At 46.1% G+C, this 16,207-nt stretch overlaps 2 protein-coding genes and 1 long non-coding RNA gene across 4 annotated transcripts in view; 2 read left to right on the plus strand and 1 right to left on the minus strand.

Annotated features, from left to right (window-relative positions):
• The first annotated feature begins 881 nt into the window (after positions 1–881).
• LOC118391588 (liver-expressed antimicrobial peptide 2) lies at positions 882–13,721 on the plus strand. 2 transcript variants are annotated; one of them, XM_052458586.1, is made up of 3 exons: positions 882–1,018; positions 13,040–13,179; positions 13,321–13,721. In XM_052458586.1, exons 1-3 carry the CDS (start codon positions 956–958, stop codon positions 13,355–13,357), a joined length of 240 nt encoding a protein of 79 aa, XP_052314546.1. In that variant the 5' UTR covers positions 882–955; the 3' UTR covers positions 13,358–13,721. The 2 variants fall into 2 exon arrangements, with proteins under 2 accessions (XP_052314546.1, XP_035638996.1); XM_035783103.2 differs by lacking the exon at positions 882–1,018 and adding an exon at positions 12,490–12,618.
• LOC127906438 (uncharacterized) lies at positions 1,315–3,428 on the plus strand. Its single transcript, XR_008061380.1, has 4 exons — positions 1,315–1,783; positions 1,912–2,199; positions 2,930–3,153; positions 3,186–3,428. It is a non-coding gene; the product is annotated as an uncharacterized LOC127906438 (long non-coding RNA).
• The window catches only part of scarb2c (scavenger receptor class B, member 2c), a 48,815-nt gene continuing 46,326 nt past the window's right edge, over positions 13,719–16,207 (minus strand). Inside the window, exon 12 of the mRNA XM_035783102.2 lies at positions 13,719–16,000. Coding sequence (XP_035638995.1) covers positions 15,962–16,000 — 39 coding nt within the window. The 3' untranslated portion in view covers positions 13,719–15,961. The remainder of the gene's footprint in view (positions 16,001–16,207) is intronic.

The following is a 16,207-nucleotide window of genomic DNA, read 5'->3' on the forward strand; positions in this document are numbered from 1 at the left end:
CACATAAAAAAAACAGAAAGGCTTCATAATTCATAAAGATCCAAAATAAATGTATCAATTCACTACTGTAAATCGCTCTGGATAAGAGCGTCTGCTAAATGACAGGTTGTGTTAACTGAGTGCTATTATTTCATAGAACAAAACTTATAAGATCTCCTAAGCCTGTGTTAACCTCAGACCTTATTTTCTGTGTTCATTCCAAAACCCTATTCTTTCCCCATACGTTTTTCGCAAAGGGGTGGCTGGACGAACCAGACTACAAGCTTAATGGGCTCTATAGAAATCTCAGATGACACTTGTAGGTGATGTAATGGCGACATTGGCAAGCTTAGTTGATGTGTAGCAATAAATCATCCGGGTCTGTCATCTAGTGCCGAATTGCGCATGTGCAGGCCGTCAAACAAACGCACTACTTTCGATATGAAGTTGTTTTTGACTAAAAATTAAGGTGAGGGTTTCTGGTAGGGACATCCCAAGGATTCCGGATAGCACGGACCCTGCAATAAAGAGCTAGAGCTCCGGATTCCGATGCCCAGGCTCAATGGCAAAAACGTGCTCACAAACTGTTCGCATGAAAAAAATGTACTTTAAATTGTTAAATACATTAACCATCAATGAAAAAAATATTGACACATAAAAAAAGTGATGGTAAAAATGGTGAGATAGTCATTAGTGCTTGCCAAATTCTAATAAGCTTGTTTGAATGATGGTTTATAAATGCACCTCAAATGATCACGAGGCACACTCTTATTCCATAATGTAACCTTGCAAGGGTTTTCACTTTCGAGGGAACATCGTCACTTTTGGATGGGATATATTGGTGCAAGGCATCATGTCATAATCTGCTCCAAATAACGATGACCTCGAAAGAAGCCCGTGTGTTTACACTGACGCCATGTAACACAGGGAGAAAAGAAAGAGGGTCGAGAAGAAAGTCATTGTGAAAAATCCAGACATGAAAGATTGCTGTGAAAGAAACAGTCTTGTAGGTCAACAACTTCAACACAGGAGAGGGAAAGTAAGTTTTCCATGGGAAAGTAAGTTTTCCATGCAATTTTATTATATATATATTTTTTTGATACATGAACTCTGCTGGATGATTTAGCATTGGTAGTTAAACTAGCCGAGTGTTCGCTAGCTGGCTAACTGTAGATAGCAAACGTTAGCTGGCCTACAGTACCAACTAGGTACTTCATAGTCTTCATAGTCATAAATCCTGTGCAATAAGTAGTGACAACCTTGTACTTATGCAGATATTACAAATATGTACTCTGTGGTGTACTACTGTGTTTATGGCGGCAGGTAGCCTAGTGGTTAGAGTGTAGAGGTGGCAGGTAGCCTAGTGGTTAGAGTGTAGAGGTGGCAGGTAGTCTAGTGGTTAGAGTGTAGAGGTGGCAGGGTAGCCTAGTGGTTAGAGTGTAGAGGTGGCAGGTAGCCTAGTGGTTAGAGTGTAGAGGTGGCAGGTAGCCTAGTGGTTAGAGTGTAGAGGTGGCAGGTAGTCTAGTGGTTAGAGTGTAGAGGCGGCAGGTAGTCTAGTGGTTAGAGTGTAGAGGTGGCAGGTAGTCTAGTGGTTAGAGTGTAGAGGTGGCAGGTAGTCTAGTGGTTAGAGTGTAGAGGTGGCAGGTAGTCTAGTGGTTAGAGTGTAGAGGCGGCAGGTAGTCTAGTGGTTAGAGTGTAGAGGCGGCAGGTAGTCTAGTGGTTAGAGTGTAGAGGCGGCAGGTAGCCTAGTGGTTAGAGTGTAGAGGCGGCAGGTAGCCTAGTGGTTAGAGTGTAGAGGCGGCAGGTAGTCTGGTGGTTAGAGTGTAGGGGCAGCAGGAAGCCTAGTGGTTAGAGTGTAGAGGTGGCAGGTAGCCTAGTGGTTAGAGTGTAGAGGTGGCAGGTAGCCTAGTGGTTAGAGTGTAGAGGTGGCAGGTAGCCTAGTGGTTAGAGTGTAGAGGCGGCAGGTAGCCTAGTGGTTAGAGTGTAGAGGTGGCAGGTAGTCTAGTGGTTAGAGTGTAGAGGTGGCAGGTAGCCTAGTGGTTAGAGTGTAGAGGTGGCAGGTAGCCTAGTGGTTAGAGTGTAGAGGCGGCAGGTAGCCTAGTGGTTAGAGTGTAGAGGCGGCAGGTAGCCTAGTGGTTAGAGTGTAGAGGTGGCAGGTAGTCTAGTGGTTAGTGTGTAGAGGTGGCAGGTAGCCTAGTGGTTAGAGTGTAGAGGTGGCAGGTAGTCTAGTGGTTAGAGTGGAGGGGTGGCAGGTAGTCTAGTGGTTAGAGTGTAGAGGCGGCAGGTAGCCTAGTGGTTAGAGTGTAGAGGTGGCAGGTAGCCTAGTGGTTAGAGTGGAGGGGTGGCAGGTAGTCTAGTGGTTAGAGTGTAGAGGCGGCAGGTAGCCTAGTGGTTAGAGTGTAGAGGTGGCAGGTAGACTAGTGGTTAGAGTGTAGAGGTGGCAGGTAGCCTAGTGGTTAGAGTGTAGAGGCGGCAGGTAGCCTAGTGGTTAGAGTGTAGAGGTGGCAGGTAGCCTAGTGGTTAGAGTGTAGAGGCGGCAGGTAGTCTAGTGGTTAGAGTGTAGAGGTGGCAGGTAGCCTAGTGGTTAGAGTGTAGAGGCGGCAGGTAGCCTAGTGGTTAGAGTGTAGAGGTGGCAGGTAGCCTAGTGGTTAGAGTGTAGAGGCGGCAGGTAGCCTAGTGGTTAGAGTGTAGAGGTGGCAGGTAGCCTAGTGGTTAGAGTGGAGGGGTGGCAGGTAGTCTAGTGGTTAGAGTGTAGAGGTGGCAGGTAGCCTAGTGGTTAGAGTGTAGAGGCGGCAGGTAGTCTAGTGGTTAGAGTGTAGAGGGGGCAGGGTAGTCTAGTGGTTAGAGTGTAGAGGTGGCAGGTAGCCTAGTGGTTAGAGTGTAGAGGTGGCAGGGTAGCCAGAGTGTAGAGGCGGCAGGTAGCCTAGTGGTTAGAGTGTAGAGGCGGCAGGTAGTCTAGTGGTTAGAGTGTAGAGGTGGCAGGTAGTCTAGTGGTTAGAGTGTAGAGGTGGCAGGTAGTCTAGTGGTTAGAGTGTAGAGGTGGCAGGTAGCCTAGTGGTTAGAGTGTAGAGGTGGCAGGTAGCCTAGTGGTTAGAGTGTAGAGGTGGCAGGTAGTCTAGTGGTTAGAGTGTAGAGGTGGCAGGTAGTCTAGTGGTTAGAGTGTAGAGGTGGCAGGTAGTCTAGTGGTTAGAGTGGAGGGGTGGCAGGTAGTCTAGTGGTTAGAGTGTAGAGGTGGCAGGTAGTCTAGTGGTTAGAGTGTAGAGGTGGCAGGTAGTCTAGTGGTTAGAGTGTAGAGGTGGCAGGTAGTCTAGTGGTTAGAGTGTAGAGGTGGCAGGTAGTCTAGTGGTTAGAGTGTAGAGGCGGCAGGTAGTCTAGTGGTTAGAGTTTAGAGGTGGCAGGTAGTCTAGTGGTTAGAGTGTAGAGGTGGCAGGTAGTCTAGTGGTTAGAGTTTAGAGGTGGCAGGTAGTCTAGTGGTTACAGTGTAGAGGTGGCAGGTAGTCTAGTGGTTAGAGTGTAGAGGTGGCAGGTAGTCTAGTGGTTAGAGTGTAGAGGTGGCAGGTAGTCTAGTGGTTTTAGAGGTGGCAGGTAGCTAAATCCTGTGTAGCACCTAGTAATTACATTGTACTTATGCAGATATTACATGTACTCTGCGATGTACTATAGCGGGTTTAGCCTTTCACTTGGATGTCAATGAGGTTCAGGTTGTCCTAATGGGTAACGTACACATTAATCATTAATGTTTTTAAAATAATAATAATAATAATAATAATAAAGAATGTGTGATGGCACCCGTATGGTAGACCCCTGTCAGTGAGGTTAACCTATATCTGATCTGGTTTTGTCAATTCAACCAGGCTAACCCAAATGGAAGACTTTTTGGGGCACAAGTGCTAGCAACAACATTGAGTGGAGATTATGAAGAGTGGGCATTCATGGGTAGGCAGTTAGATCCTTTTGAGCCTCTAAACTTTAATCTCGGACACCCAGCAAATCCGTCCACAAGACATTACAACCTTGTGACAGTTATTACTAAATCGGATGCAGCTGAGAAGAAACTAAACACTAAATTGGACGACCTATGCTTGTTACCATGCTCGTCATCAACGGGCAAGTGTCCACTAAATTCATTACACTGTAATAAAGATGTCTTAAAATGAAGTGTTAACGATCAAACTATAGGGGAAATTTAGGGTTGGAACTGGGAACTCTTGTAAATGTCAAATTAGCCTCGTGGTTAGTGAGAGTATCAGCACAAAGGGTTAATCAATATGTACCCCATCCCTTAACACTGCTAACAGGAGCCTCTGATCTGTCCTGGCCAATAGGGTAAGATGTGTTCTTCCCACCACTGCTGTGTGGAGCAACACTGTCTGGTCAGTGAGACTACAGTAAACAAGGTAAACGCCATCTAGTGGACGGCACAACACATGACATGTCTTCTGACGAAAAGAGGGACATGTTACCCACTCCAGTAGCTAGTGATGCCTACTGTGTATCAAAACAGGGCAGGTGTGAAATTCCTGGTATCACCACATATCTGCTGCTGACTTTTCTTTCCGGATTAAATTTTTTTGCACAATTTCTTAAATTTATTGATTTGTATCCTGACCATAACAAAATCAGCCAAAGTATGTAGGGGTGACAGGTAGCCTAGTGGTTAGAGTGGAGGGGTGACAGGTAGCCTAGTGGTTAGAGTGGAGGGGTGGCAGGTAGCCTAGTGGTTAGAGTGGAGGGGTGGCAGGTAGCCTAGTGGTTAGAGTGGAGGGGTTACAGGTAGCCTAGTGGTTAGAGTGGAGGGGTGGCAGGTAGCCTAGTGGTTAGAGTGGAGGGGTGACAGGTAGTCTAGTGGTTAGAGTGGAGGGGTTACAGGTAGCCTAGTGGTTAGAGTGGAGGGGTGGCAGGTAGCCTAGTGGTTAGAGTGGAGGGGTTACAGGTAGCCTAGTGGTTAGAGTGGAGGGGTGACAGGTAGCCTAGTGGTTAGAGTGGAGGGGTGGCAGGTAGCCTAGTGGTTAGAGTGGAGGGGTTACAGGTAGCCTAGTGGTTAGAGTGGAGGGGTGGCAGGTAGCCTAGTGGTTAGAGTGGAGGGGTGACAGGTAGCCTAGTGGTTAGAGTGGAGGGGTTACAGGTAGCCTAGTGGTTAGAGTGGAGGGGTGACAGGTAGCCTAGTGGTTAGAGTGGAGGGGTGACAGGTAGTCTAGTAGTTAGAGTGGAGGGGTGACAGGTAGCCTAGTGGTTAGAGTGGAGGGGTTACAGGTAGCCTAGTAGTTAGAGTGGAGGGGTGACAGGTAGCCTAGTGGTTAGAGTGGAGGGGTGACAGGTAGCCTAGTGGTTAGAGTGGAGGGGTGACAGGTAGCCTAGTGGTTAGAGTGGAGGGGTGGCAGGTAGCCTAGTGGTTAGAGTGGAGGGGTTACAGGTAGCCTAGTGGTTAGAGTGGAGGGGTGGCAGGTAGCCTAGTGGTTAGAGTGGAGGGGTTACAGGTAGTCTAGTGGTTAGAGTGGAGGGGTTACAGGTAGCCTAGTGGTTAGAGTGGAGGGGTGGCAGGTAGCCTAGTGGTTAGAGTGGAGGGGTGGCAGGTAGTCTAGTGGTTAGAGTGGAGGGGTGGCAGGTAGTCTAGTGGTTAGAGTGGAGGGGTGGCAGGTAGTCTAGTGGTTAGAGTGGAGGGGTGACAGGTAGTCTAGTGGTTAGAGTGTAGGGGTGACAGGTAGCCTAGTGGTTAGAGTGGAGGGGTGGCAGGTAGTCTAGTGGTTAGAGTGGAGGGTGGCAGGTAGTCTAGTGGTTAGAGTGGAGGGGTTACAGGTAGCCTAGTGGTTAGAGTGGAGGGGTGGCAGGTAGTCTAGTGGTTAGAGTGGAGGGGTTACAGGTAGCCTAGTGGTTAGAGTGGAGGGGTGACAGGTAGCCTAGTGGTTAGAGTGGAGGGTGGCAGGTAGTCTAGTGGTTAGAGTGGAGGGGTTACAGGTAGCCTAGTGGTTAGAGTGGAGGGGTGGCAGGTAGTCTAGTGGTTAGAGTGGAGGGGTGACAGGTAGCCTAGTGGTTAGAGTGGAGGGGTTACAGGTAGCCTAGTAGTTAGAGTGGAGGGGTGACAGGTAGCCTAGTGGTTAGAGTGGAGGGGTGACAGGTAGTCTAGTAGTTAGAGTGGAGGGGTGACAGGTAGCCTAGTGGTTAGAGTGGAGGGGTTACAGGTAGCCTAGTAGTTAGAGTGGAGGGGTGACAGGTAGCCTAGTGGTTAGAGTGGAGGGGTGACAGGTAGCCTAGTGGTTAGAGTGGAGGGGTGACAGGTAGCCTAGTGGTTAGAGTGGAGGGTGGCAGGTAGTCTAGTGGTTAGAGTGGAGGGGTTACAGGTAGCCTAGTGGTTAGAGTGGAGGGGTGGCAGGTAGTCTAGTGGTTAGAGTGGAGGGGTTACAGGTAGTCTAGTGGTTAGAGTGGAGGGGTGGCAGGTAGTCTAGTGGTTAGAGTGGAGGGGTTACAGGTAGCCTAGTGGTTAGAGTGGAGGGGTGGCAGGTAGTCTAGTGGTTAGAGTGGAGGGGTTACAGGTAGCCTAGTGGTTAGAGTGGAGGGGTGACAGGTAGCCTAGTGGTTAGAGTGGAGGGGTGGCAGGTAGTCTAGTGGTTAGAGTGGAGGGGTTACAGGTAGCCTAGTGGTTAGAGTGGAGGGGTGGCAGGTAGTCTAGTGGTTAGAGTGGAGGGGTGACAGGTAGCCTAGTGGTTAGAGTGGAGGGTTACAGGTAGCCTAGTAGTTAGAGTGGAGGGGTGACAGGTAGCCTAGTGGTTAGAGTGGAGGGTGACAGGTAGTCTAGTAGTTAGAGTGGAGGGGTGACAGGTAGCCTAGTGGTTAGAGTGGAGGGGTTACAGGTAGCCTAGTGGTTAGAGTGGAGGGGTGACAGGTAGCCTAGTGGTTAGAGTGGAGGGGTGACAGGTAGCCTAGTGGTTAGAGTGGAGGGGTGACAGGTAGCCTAGTGGTTAGAGTGGAGGGGTTACAGGTAGCCTAGTGGTTAGAGTGGAGGGGTGACAGGTAGCCTAGTGGTTAGAGTGGAGGGGTGACAGGTAGCCTAGTGGTTAGAGTGGAGGGGTGACAGGTAGCCTAGTGGTTAGAGTGGAGGGGTGACAGGTAGCCTAGTGGTTAGAGTGGAGGGGTTACAGGTAGCCTAGTGGTTAGAGTGTAGAGGTGGCAGGTAGCCTAGTGGTTAGAGTGTAGAGGTGGCAGGTAGTCTAGTGGTTAGAGTGTAGAGGTGGCAGGTAGTCTAGTGGTTAGAGTGTAGAGGTGGCAGGTAGCCTAGTGGTTAGAGTGGAGGGGTGGCAGGTAGTCTAGTGGTTAGAGTGGAGGGGTTACAGGTAGCCTAGTGGTTAGAGTGGAGGGTGGCAGGTAGTCTAGTGGTTAGAGTGGAGGGGTGACAGGTAGCCTAGTGGTTAGAGTGGAGGGGTTACAGGTAGCCTAGTAGTTAGAGTGGAGGGGTGACAGGTAGCCTAGTGGTTAGAGTGGAGGGGTGACAGGTAGTCTAGTGGTTAGAGTGGAGGGGTGACAGGTAGCCTAGTGGTTAGAGTGGAGGGTTACAGGTAGCCTAGTGGTTAGAGTGGAGGGGTGACAGGTAGCCTAGTGGTTAGAGTGGAGGGGTGACAGGTAGCCTAGTGGTTAGAGTGGAGGGGTGACAGGTAGCCTAGTGGTTAGAGTGGAGGGGTTACAGGTAGCCTAGTGGTTAGAGTGGAGGGGTGACAGGTAGCCTAGTGGTTAGAGTGGAGGGGTGACAGGTAGCCTAGTGGTTAGAGTGGAGGGGTGACAGGTAGCCTAGTGGTTAGAGTGGAGGGGTGACAGGTAGCCTAGTGGTTAGAGTGGAGGGGTGACAGGTAGCCTAGTGGTTAGAGTGGAGGGGTTACAGGTAGCCTAGTGGTTAGAGTGTAGAGGTGACAGGTAGCCTAGTGGTTAGAGTGGAGGGGTGACAGGTAGCCTAGTGGTTAGAGTGGAGGGGTTACAGGTAGCCTAGTAGTTAGAGTGGAGGGTGACAGGTAGCCTAGTGGTTAGAGTGTAGAGGTGACAGGTAGCCTAGTGGTTAGAGTGGAGGGGTGGCAGGTAGCCTAGTGGTTAGAGTGTAGAGGTGGCAGGTAGCCTAGTGGTTAGAGTGTAGAGGTGGCAGGTAGCCTAGTGGTTAGAGTGTAGAGGTGGCAGGTAGTCTAGTGGTTAGAGTGGAGGGGTGGCAGGTAGTCTAGTGGTTAGAGTGTAGAGGTGACAGGTAGCCTAGTGGTTAGAGTGGAGGGGTGGCAGGTAGCCTAGTGGTTAGAGTGGAGGGGTGGCAGGTAGCCTAGGGGTTAGAGTGTAGGGGTGGCAGGTAGTCTAGTGGTTAGAGTGGAGGGGTGGCAGGTAGCCTAGTGGTTAGAGTGGAGGGGTGGCAGGTAGCCTAGTGGTTAGGTCGTTGGGCCAGTTACCAAAAGGTTGCTGGATTGAATCCCAGAGCTGACAGGGTAAAAAAAAAAAATGTTGTTCTGACCCTGAACAAGGCAGTTAACACACTGTTCCCCGGTAGGACTACATATACATCCTCGTGTGGTTTTTGGAACATGGCTAAAAGAAGTCTGGAGCTGTTGTTATTACAGGTCCCGAAACCACCATGCTATCTCTGTCAACAACCACTCTCAGTGTCCCAAATGGCACCCTATTCCCTATATAGTGCACTACTTTTGACCAGAGCCCTGGGGGCCTTAGTGAAAGTAGTGCACTACATAGGGAATAGGTTGTTATTTGGAACAGAATCACTGTCCTATCTCCCCTGACAACGATGGAACTCCAAACACACATACTGTCCCACATTTTGTTACATCACAGCCTTATTCTAAAGTGGATTTTTTTTTAACATCCTCAGCAATTTACACACAATACCCCATAACGACAAAGTGAAAACAGGTTTTTAGACATGTCTGAAAATGAATAAATAACAGAAATACCTTATTTACATAAGTATTAAGACCCTTTGCTATGAGACTCAAAAATGAGCTCAGGTACATCCTGTGTCCATTGATCATCCTTGAGATGTTTCTACAACTTGATTGGAGTCCACCTGTGGTAAATTCAATTGATTGGACATGATTTGGAAAGGCAAACACCTGTCTATATAAGGTCCCACAGTTGACAGTACATGTCAGAGCAGAAACCAAGCCGTGAGGTCAAAGGATGTGTCTGTAGCGCGCCGAGACAGGATTGTGTCGAGGCACAGATCTGGGGGAGGGTACAATTTATTTGTTTTTTTGACAGGCTATTTAGAGTTTTCCAAAAGTCACCTAAAGACTATCAGACCATGAGAAACAAGATTCTCTGGTCTGATGAAACCAAGATTGAACTCTTTGGCCTGAATGCCAAGTGACACTTCTGGAGGAAACGTGGCACCATCCCTACAGGGAAGCATGTGGTGGTAGCATCATGCTGGGGAGAGGTTTTTCAGCGGAAGGGCCTGAGAGACTAGTCAGGATCGAGGGAAAGATGAACATAGCAAAGTACAGAGAGATCCTTGATGACAACCTGCTCAGGACCTCAGCCTGGTGAGAAGGTTCACCTTCCAACAGGACAACAACCCTAAGCACACAGCCAAGACAACGCAGGAGTTGCTCTGGGACAAGTCTCTGATTGTCCTTGAGTGGCCCAGCCAGAGCCTGGACTTGAACCTGATTTAACATCTCTAGATAGACCTGATAATAGCTGTGCAGCGACTCTCCCCATCATTCTGACAGAGCTTGAGAGAATCTGCAGAGTAAAACGGGAGAAACTCCCCAAATACAGGTGTGCCATGATTGTAGCGTCATACCCAAGAAGACTCAACGCTATAATCTCTGTCAAAGGTGATTCAACAAAGTACTGAGTAAAGGGTCTGAATACTTATGTAAATGTGATCTTTTTAATAAATTAGCAAAATGTCTAAATACCTGTTTTTGCGTTGTCATTATGGGTTATTGTGTGTAGATTGATGGGAGGTGGCGGGGGGACGACGACGACGACAATTTAATACATTTTAGAATAAGGCTGTAATATAACTAAATGTGAAAAAAAGTCAAGGGGTCTGAATACTTTCTGAAAGCACCGTATGTCACAAATGGTGACTAACAAAAGACGAGGTTGGGGGTGATAGTTTTCCCACAGTGTTGAGGAATGCTCCATTCACTAGTTCATATTGTTAGTCAGACCCCCAAGCTCCAAGTCTTGGCTCACCTTCTGTGGCTGACACGGATGACTACTAACCAGGCCGCCATGTTTGACAGCGATGGAGTTGGCAAGAGCACAATCAGGCTTAGTTTACTGTACTGTATGTGAATAACAGGATGCGGATGATGAGAGATGACTAGAGCTGTTGCACCAGACCATGACCCCCGTCTTGACCCCTAATCTATTATACTGCAACAGAAGGTGTTAAGTAGCTTGTTGATTCAGAGACTTTTCCTTTCTCTGTGTCACAATGAAACCTCTTAATTCTTCAACTCCAGGGGTGGCAGGTTAGCCTAGTGGTTAGAGTGTTGGACCGGAAGGTTGCAAGTTCAAATCCCCGAGTTGACAAGGTACAAATCTGTCGTTCTGCCCCACTAGGCCGTCATTGAAAATAAGAATTGGTTCTTAACTGACTTGCCTAGTTAAATAAAGGTAACATTTAAATCAAATCCGGCCGTGATTGGGAGTCCTATAGGGCAACAGATAATTGGCCAGGGTCATTGTAAATAAGAATTGGTTCTTTAACTGACTTGCCTAGTTAAAGGTTACATTTTAAAAAACTATATATTTAAAAAAAAAATCCTCCTACACTTGTAGTATTGTCTGCTAAAATCACACCAATGGACGAAGCTAGTACAAGAATGGAATATAGTCTGTGTTTGGTAGATCTGGACCAAACCCCTAGCACTGAACCATGGACTTTTATCTGGGACTGACCATAATCATATATCTCTGCATGGTTGGCTCTTCCACTAACACACCAGACTATAAACTGAACCACCCCCAATATACAGTACTGCTGCTGAATTCATGTGAGACCACTGTGCTCCTGAACCCTGCATATGTGAGACCACTGTGCTCCTCAGCCCTGCATATGTGAGACCACTGTGCTCCTCAGCCCTGCATATGTGAGACCACTGTGCTCCTGAACTCTGCATATCTGAGACCACTGTGCTCCTGAACTCTGCATATCTGAGACCACTGTGCTCCTGAACTCTGCATATCTGAGACCACTGTGCTCCTCAGCCCTGCATATCTGAGACCACTGTGCTCCTGAACTCTGCATATCTGAGACCACTGTGCTCCTGAACTCTGCATATCTGAGACCACTGTGCTCCTGAACTCTGCATATCTGAGACCACTGTGCTCCTGAACTCTGCATATGTGAGACCACTGTGCTCCTGAACTCTGCATATGTGAGACCACTGTGCTCCTGAACTCTGCATATCTGAGACCACTGTGCTCCTGAACCCTGCATATCTGAGACCACTGTGCTCCTGAACTCTGCATATGTGAGACCACTGTGCTCCTGAACTCTGCATATGTGAGACCACTGTGCTCCTGAACTCTGCATATGTGAGACCACTGTGCTCCTCAGCCCTGCATATCTGAGACCACTGTGCTCCTGAACTCTGCATATGTGAGACCACTGTGCTCCTCAGCCCTGCATATCTGAGACCACTGTGCTCCTGAACTCTGCATATCTGAGACCACTGTGCTCCTGAACTCTGCATATCTGAGACCACTGTGCTCCTGAACTCTGCATATGTGAGACCACTGTGCTCCTCAGCCCTGCATATGTGAGACCACTGTGCTCCTGAACTCTGCATATGTGAGACCACTGTGCTCCTGAACCCTGCATATGTGAGACCACTGTGCTCCTGAACTCTGCATATGTGAGACCACTGTGCTCCTGAACCCTGCATATCTGAGACCACTGTGCTCCTCAGCCCTGCATATCTGAGACCACTGTGCTCCTCAGCCCTGCATATGTGAGACCACTGTGCTCCTGAACTCTGCATATGTGAGACCACTGTGCTCCTCAGCCCTGCATATGTGAGACCACTGTGCTCCTGAACTCTGCATATGTGAGACCACTGTGCTCCTGAACCCTGCATATCTGAGACCACTGTGCTCCTGAACTCTGCATATGTGAGTCTACACCAGCTCTGTCTACACCAGTTCTGGTTTCAAATAGTAATTGATTTGTTACAAATAATTTAGCTGCTATTGACGGAGGTTGTCTGGTGGAATGGAATAGTCTAGTCCTAAAAGTACAAACGCCATCTATCTGGAACTCCAGGCAGACTCAATAAAGCAACAAATTCGATGAAAAAAACTCCAAATACTATTTGAACCGAAGTCTGACCCACCCAACTCCGAGAGGATAGGAGCTATAGCATGGTAAAAAGGTGTCAGTGACCTACCCTGCAGACGTGGAGATGCCCTCATTTTGACCCCGGGTAAAGTGTTCTTAGAACACGCCCCCCCAACACCGATGATCGTTGCCCCTGGCAACCCTTATCAGATAGATTAGCACCTCTAATATAAGTGGCCGGTCGAGGCTCCTCTCGTCTCATTTACACGGAATTCAGGAGTCTAGTCTCTGCTCTCTTCAACATGAGGACAGCACAGTACATTGCCCTCTTCATGTTCCTGACTCTGCTCTGCCCAATCCAGGTAGGATGCTAGGTCTTTGATCTTGTCCACCAGCCGGTTCACTCTATGCAATACACAATGGAGCCTGGGAAGAGGTTAGCCTATATCTGATCTGATGCTATATCAGCTTGGCATTAACATGAAGTTGATTTAGTCCTCATTCACTCTCCCTGGAATGTTGGGAGAATTTTGCCTTATGGATCAAGGTCTACAATTGTATTGGGAATTTTGCTAGCATTGCTGCAGGTTCAGATTACTGCAGGTTGTAGCTTCAGTGTCTGTCTGTGTTGTAACAAGACTATCTACAGAATGACTTCCGTCAGGCTGTTTCAGTCAACGAGACATGTTTCAATGAGACTGAAAAGAAAATCCTGCACACTGCATTTGTTTATAAAGGAGAATGAACGTTACGCCTTCCTCCACCTTCCTCCACCTTCCTAAGGTGCAGACCGCTCCTGTGCCTGAGGATTGGACGGGCCTGATCACCCGAGCCAAGCGCTCTCTCCTTTGGCGATGGAATACTCTGAAGCCCGTTGGCACAAGCTGCAGAGAGCACGACGAGTGTGGGACCAAATACTGCAGGTACTGGATTTGAATAGGGAGAGCAATAAATGAAACCATAACACTAGTTTATACTCATTTCCAGCGCTATGCTCCGATTCAAAACAATTCTTTCCATTTTTAACACATTTTCTAATCTTTGGATATTTTTGTTCTTTACAGGAAAAAGATCTGTTCGTTCCAGGTTTATATATCTTGAACTGAATTATAAAACTCTGGACACGGCCAGAACAACAATCAATGGAGCCTGTCAATGGAGAAGCAACAATCAATGGAGCCTGTCAATGGAGCCTGTCAATGGAATGCCTAACTGTACACACTGATGTCACAGGATTTTAATTGGCTCGCCAAATATTTGGTAAAAACAGCTCGATAACCACTTCCGAACTGATTTTAAAAAAAAAAATGTACCAGGTACAGTAAGTAAGCTGTAAATGTTGTAAAGTTACGTGAACCCTGTGTCAGTATGTCCAATCAGATAATAGCATTCCCATTGGAGATACTTCATCTATCCAATCAACAAAATGTTTTAAAACAAAATACAGACGATGCACTCAAACCAACATGAAGCAGTTTATTGATGAGAAAAAAATAATGTCTGTGGAAGATATGTTTAAAACTGTGACAATGCCATGGAGCCATTATTTATTTGTAAATTATTTATTTGTATATATACACACACACACACAATGTAACTAATGTTAAAATATATTATTGAATTTTGTGACATGGTAGTGAAAGTATTTTATTGTTTCTTAAATCAACAACAAGAAAAACCCCATGCAGGTTCTCTCTCTCACAGAGCAAAATAATAATACACATGTCCAATAACAATTATAACTCATACTAGTTCAGATGAAGGACAGAAAAATGAATATGAAAAAAGTAGTCTGCAACTATGCATACCAGTGATCGGAACATAAGAGTTGTGAACATTACTTGGATGCTCCACAGATGGTCATACTATCAACAAACTACCTGTTGATATACCATCTGTTGATAAGCAACTGCTTGCTAAGGTTATAACTGCTTGCTAAGGTTATAACTGCTTGCTAAGGTTATAGCTGCTTGCTAAGGTTATAACTGCTTGCTAAGGTTATAACCGCTTGCTAAGGTTATAACTGCTTGCTAAGGTTAGTGTTAACTAACTAGGTTTAGACTAAGAGTTTAGGGTAAGGGTTACGTTTAGGGTTCGGATAAAGTTTAGGGTAAGGGTTACGTTTAGGGTTCGGATAAAGTATAGGGTAAGGGTTACGTTTAGGGTTAGGATAAAGTTTAGGGTAAGGGTTACGTTTAGGGTTCGGATAAAGTTTAGGGTTAGTAGATTGCTAGTTGAATGTTACCGATAATCTTTTATCTATATCTATCTATATATATTATCTTTTATTTATCACGCTAAAATAGACAAGAATACACATGCCTGTCCGTTGTGAAACTGGTTCATCACAAAAATAAAGAAATTGGAAACAACGTTTTGAAATGCAGATTCCCGAAGCAGGAATATCAGTATATGATTTGCCACTTCTCTCAGTGATCACAAGCCCAGGCAGCAGAACATTGTTGCCATGCAAATATCCAGTATTTTCTCATGCGTCTATACTCTTATTTAGTACTGTTTTGACACGGTATCAATTAGCAATGATATATTTAACAGTGGATTCCAATGCCTGCTGACTAAATACATGTCGGTTCGATTCCCGGGACCACCCATACGTAGAATGTATGCACACATGACTGTAAGTCGCTTTGGATAAAAGCGTCTGCTAAATGGCATATATATGTCCTAATGTATGTACAGATTTTTTATAATTATTTTTTTTTACCTTTATTTAACCAGGCAAGTCAGTTAAGAACATATTCTTATTTTCAATTACGGCCTGGGAACAGTGGGTTAACTGCCTGTTCAAGGGCAGAACGACGAACGACGACTGATCTGTTTGATAAAATGTTGATAACATCCCCCTATACGTATGTAGGTATGTAGTTATAATCAGAAGTGGTGAAAATTCCATTTCAATCATTATTCTGTCAAGGAAACATTATTTTCCCTTCTAAATAAAAGGCATACTAACAGAAAATAAACTTGACAGTATGTAAATGATTAGAATGCTGGAAGTGAATTCTGGAATTAAACAATTAACTATTGAAATGAACAAAAGTTGTGTGCATTAAGGAAATAGACGCCTGGCTCAAATAGAAGCCTGTCTCTAATATACATCTGTTGTGTTAAGTGATTTAAGCAAATAAACACCCAGGCTATTAATTGAAGTTTTACAACATTCCGAATCCTAATAATGACAGCGATAGATTATAATAATATTGCAATTCTTTTCAACAGCCTCTCAATGGCTGTCATGATCTTGGCAATCTGCCCGAGCTTCTATCCTCTCCCATTCCCTACTATCAGTGTTCCATCTCTCTGGGTGACCCTAAAACACAACATTTAAAAGCAATAAAAAATATTAAATAAAATGTACAGTCAGCTTCCGTGTAACTCATGTTAAAAAAAACAAACAATTTTTGATAAAAATAAAAAAACAGATTAAAAAGTCAAACTTTAGAAATTATTTCAACTATTCATTTTCAAAGATTAAAAAACATTCTCAATCCGCTTCCTGATCTAGCCTTACAGTAGAGTCAATAGTGAGGTTATGGTTACAGGGTAGAAGCTGATTAAATCTGGTAAAGTGGAGATAATACACAGTCAGAACCCTTGATATTGTTAACAAAACATGGATGGCAATCCTAATCCTGTCCTCCCAGGATACCACTTCCGGTGGAGCCAATTCTACTTCTTGTGGCACTAGGACTTCAGAAGGGGCTGGCGTTCGGCAGAAGAGCCCTGAGGAGAACATTAAGAAAAAAAAATCAATATTTAGTCCGATCTGATTTCAGATCTGTTTTCAGATAACGAGCCTTACATGTTGTGTACCCCAGGACTCAAGCATAAAGTATAAAAGGACTTGGCTCGAGAAAAAAGGACTTGAGTATGAAGGGCTGAGTTTTACGCAAGGGTCTAGGGACTCAACTCTGACTTAGAAGTTTGACT

This window comes from Oncorhynchus keta, chromosome 12, assembly GCF_023373465.1.
Source record: "Oncorhynchus keta strain PuntledgeMale-10-30-2019 chromosome 12, Oket_V2, whole genome shotgun sequence".
NCBI classification, from domain to species: Eukaryota; Metazoa; Chordata; class Actinopteri; order Salmoniformes; family Salmonidae; genus Oncorhynchus; species Oncorhynchus keta.

Excerpts from the sequence above, each read along its gene's own strand:
- LOC118391588 (XM_052458586.1), top strand. The coding sequence starts at position 956 with ATGAAAGATTGCTGTGAAAGAAACAGTCTTGTAGGTCAACAACTTCAA. Across the intron at positions 1,019-13,039 it reads TTCAACACAGGAGAGGGAAA|GTGCAGACCGCTCCTGTGCC; the intron begins GTAAGTTTTCCA and ends CACCTTCCTAAG. Across the intron at positions 13,180-13,320 it reads TGTGGGACCAAATACTGCAG|GAAAAAGATCTGTTCGTTCC; the intron begins GTACTGGATTTG and ends TGTTCTTTACAG.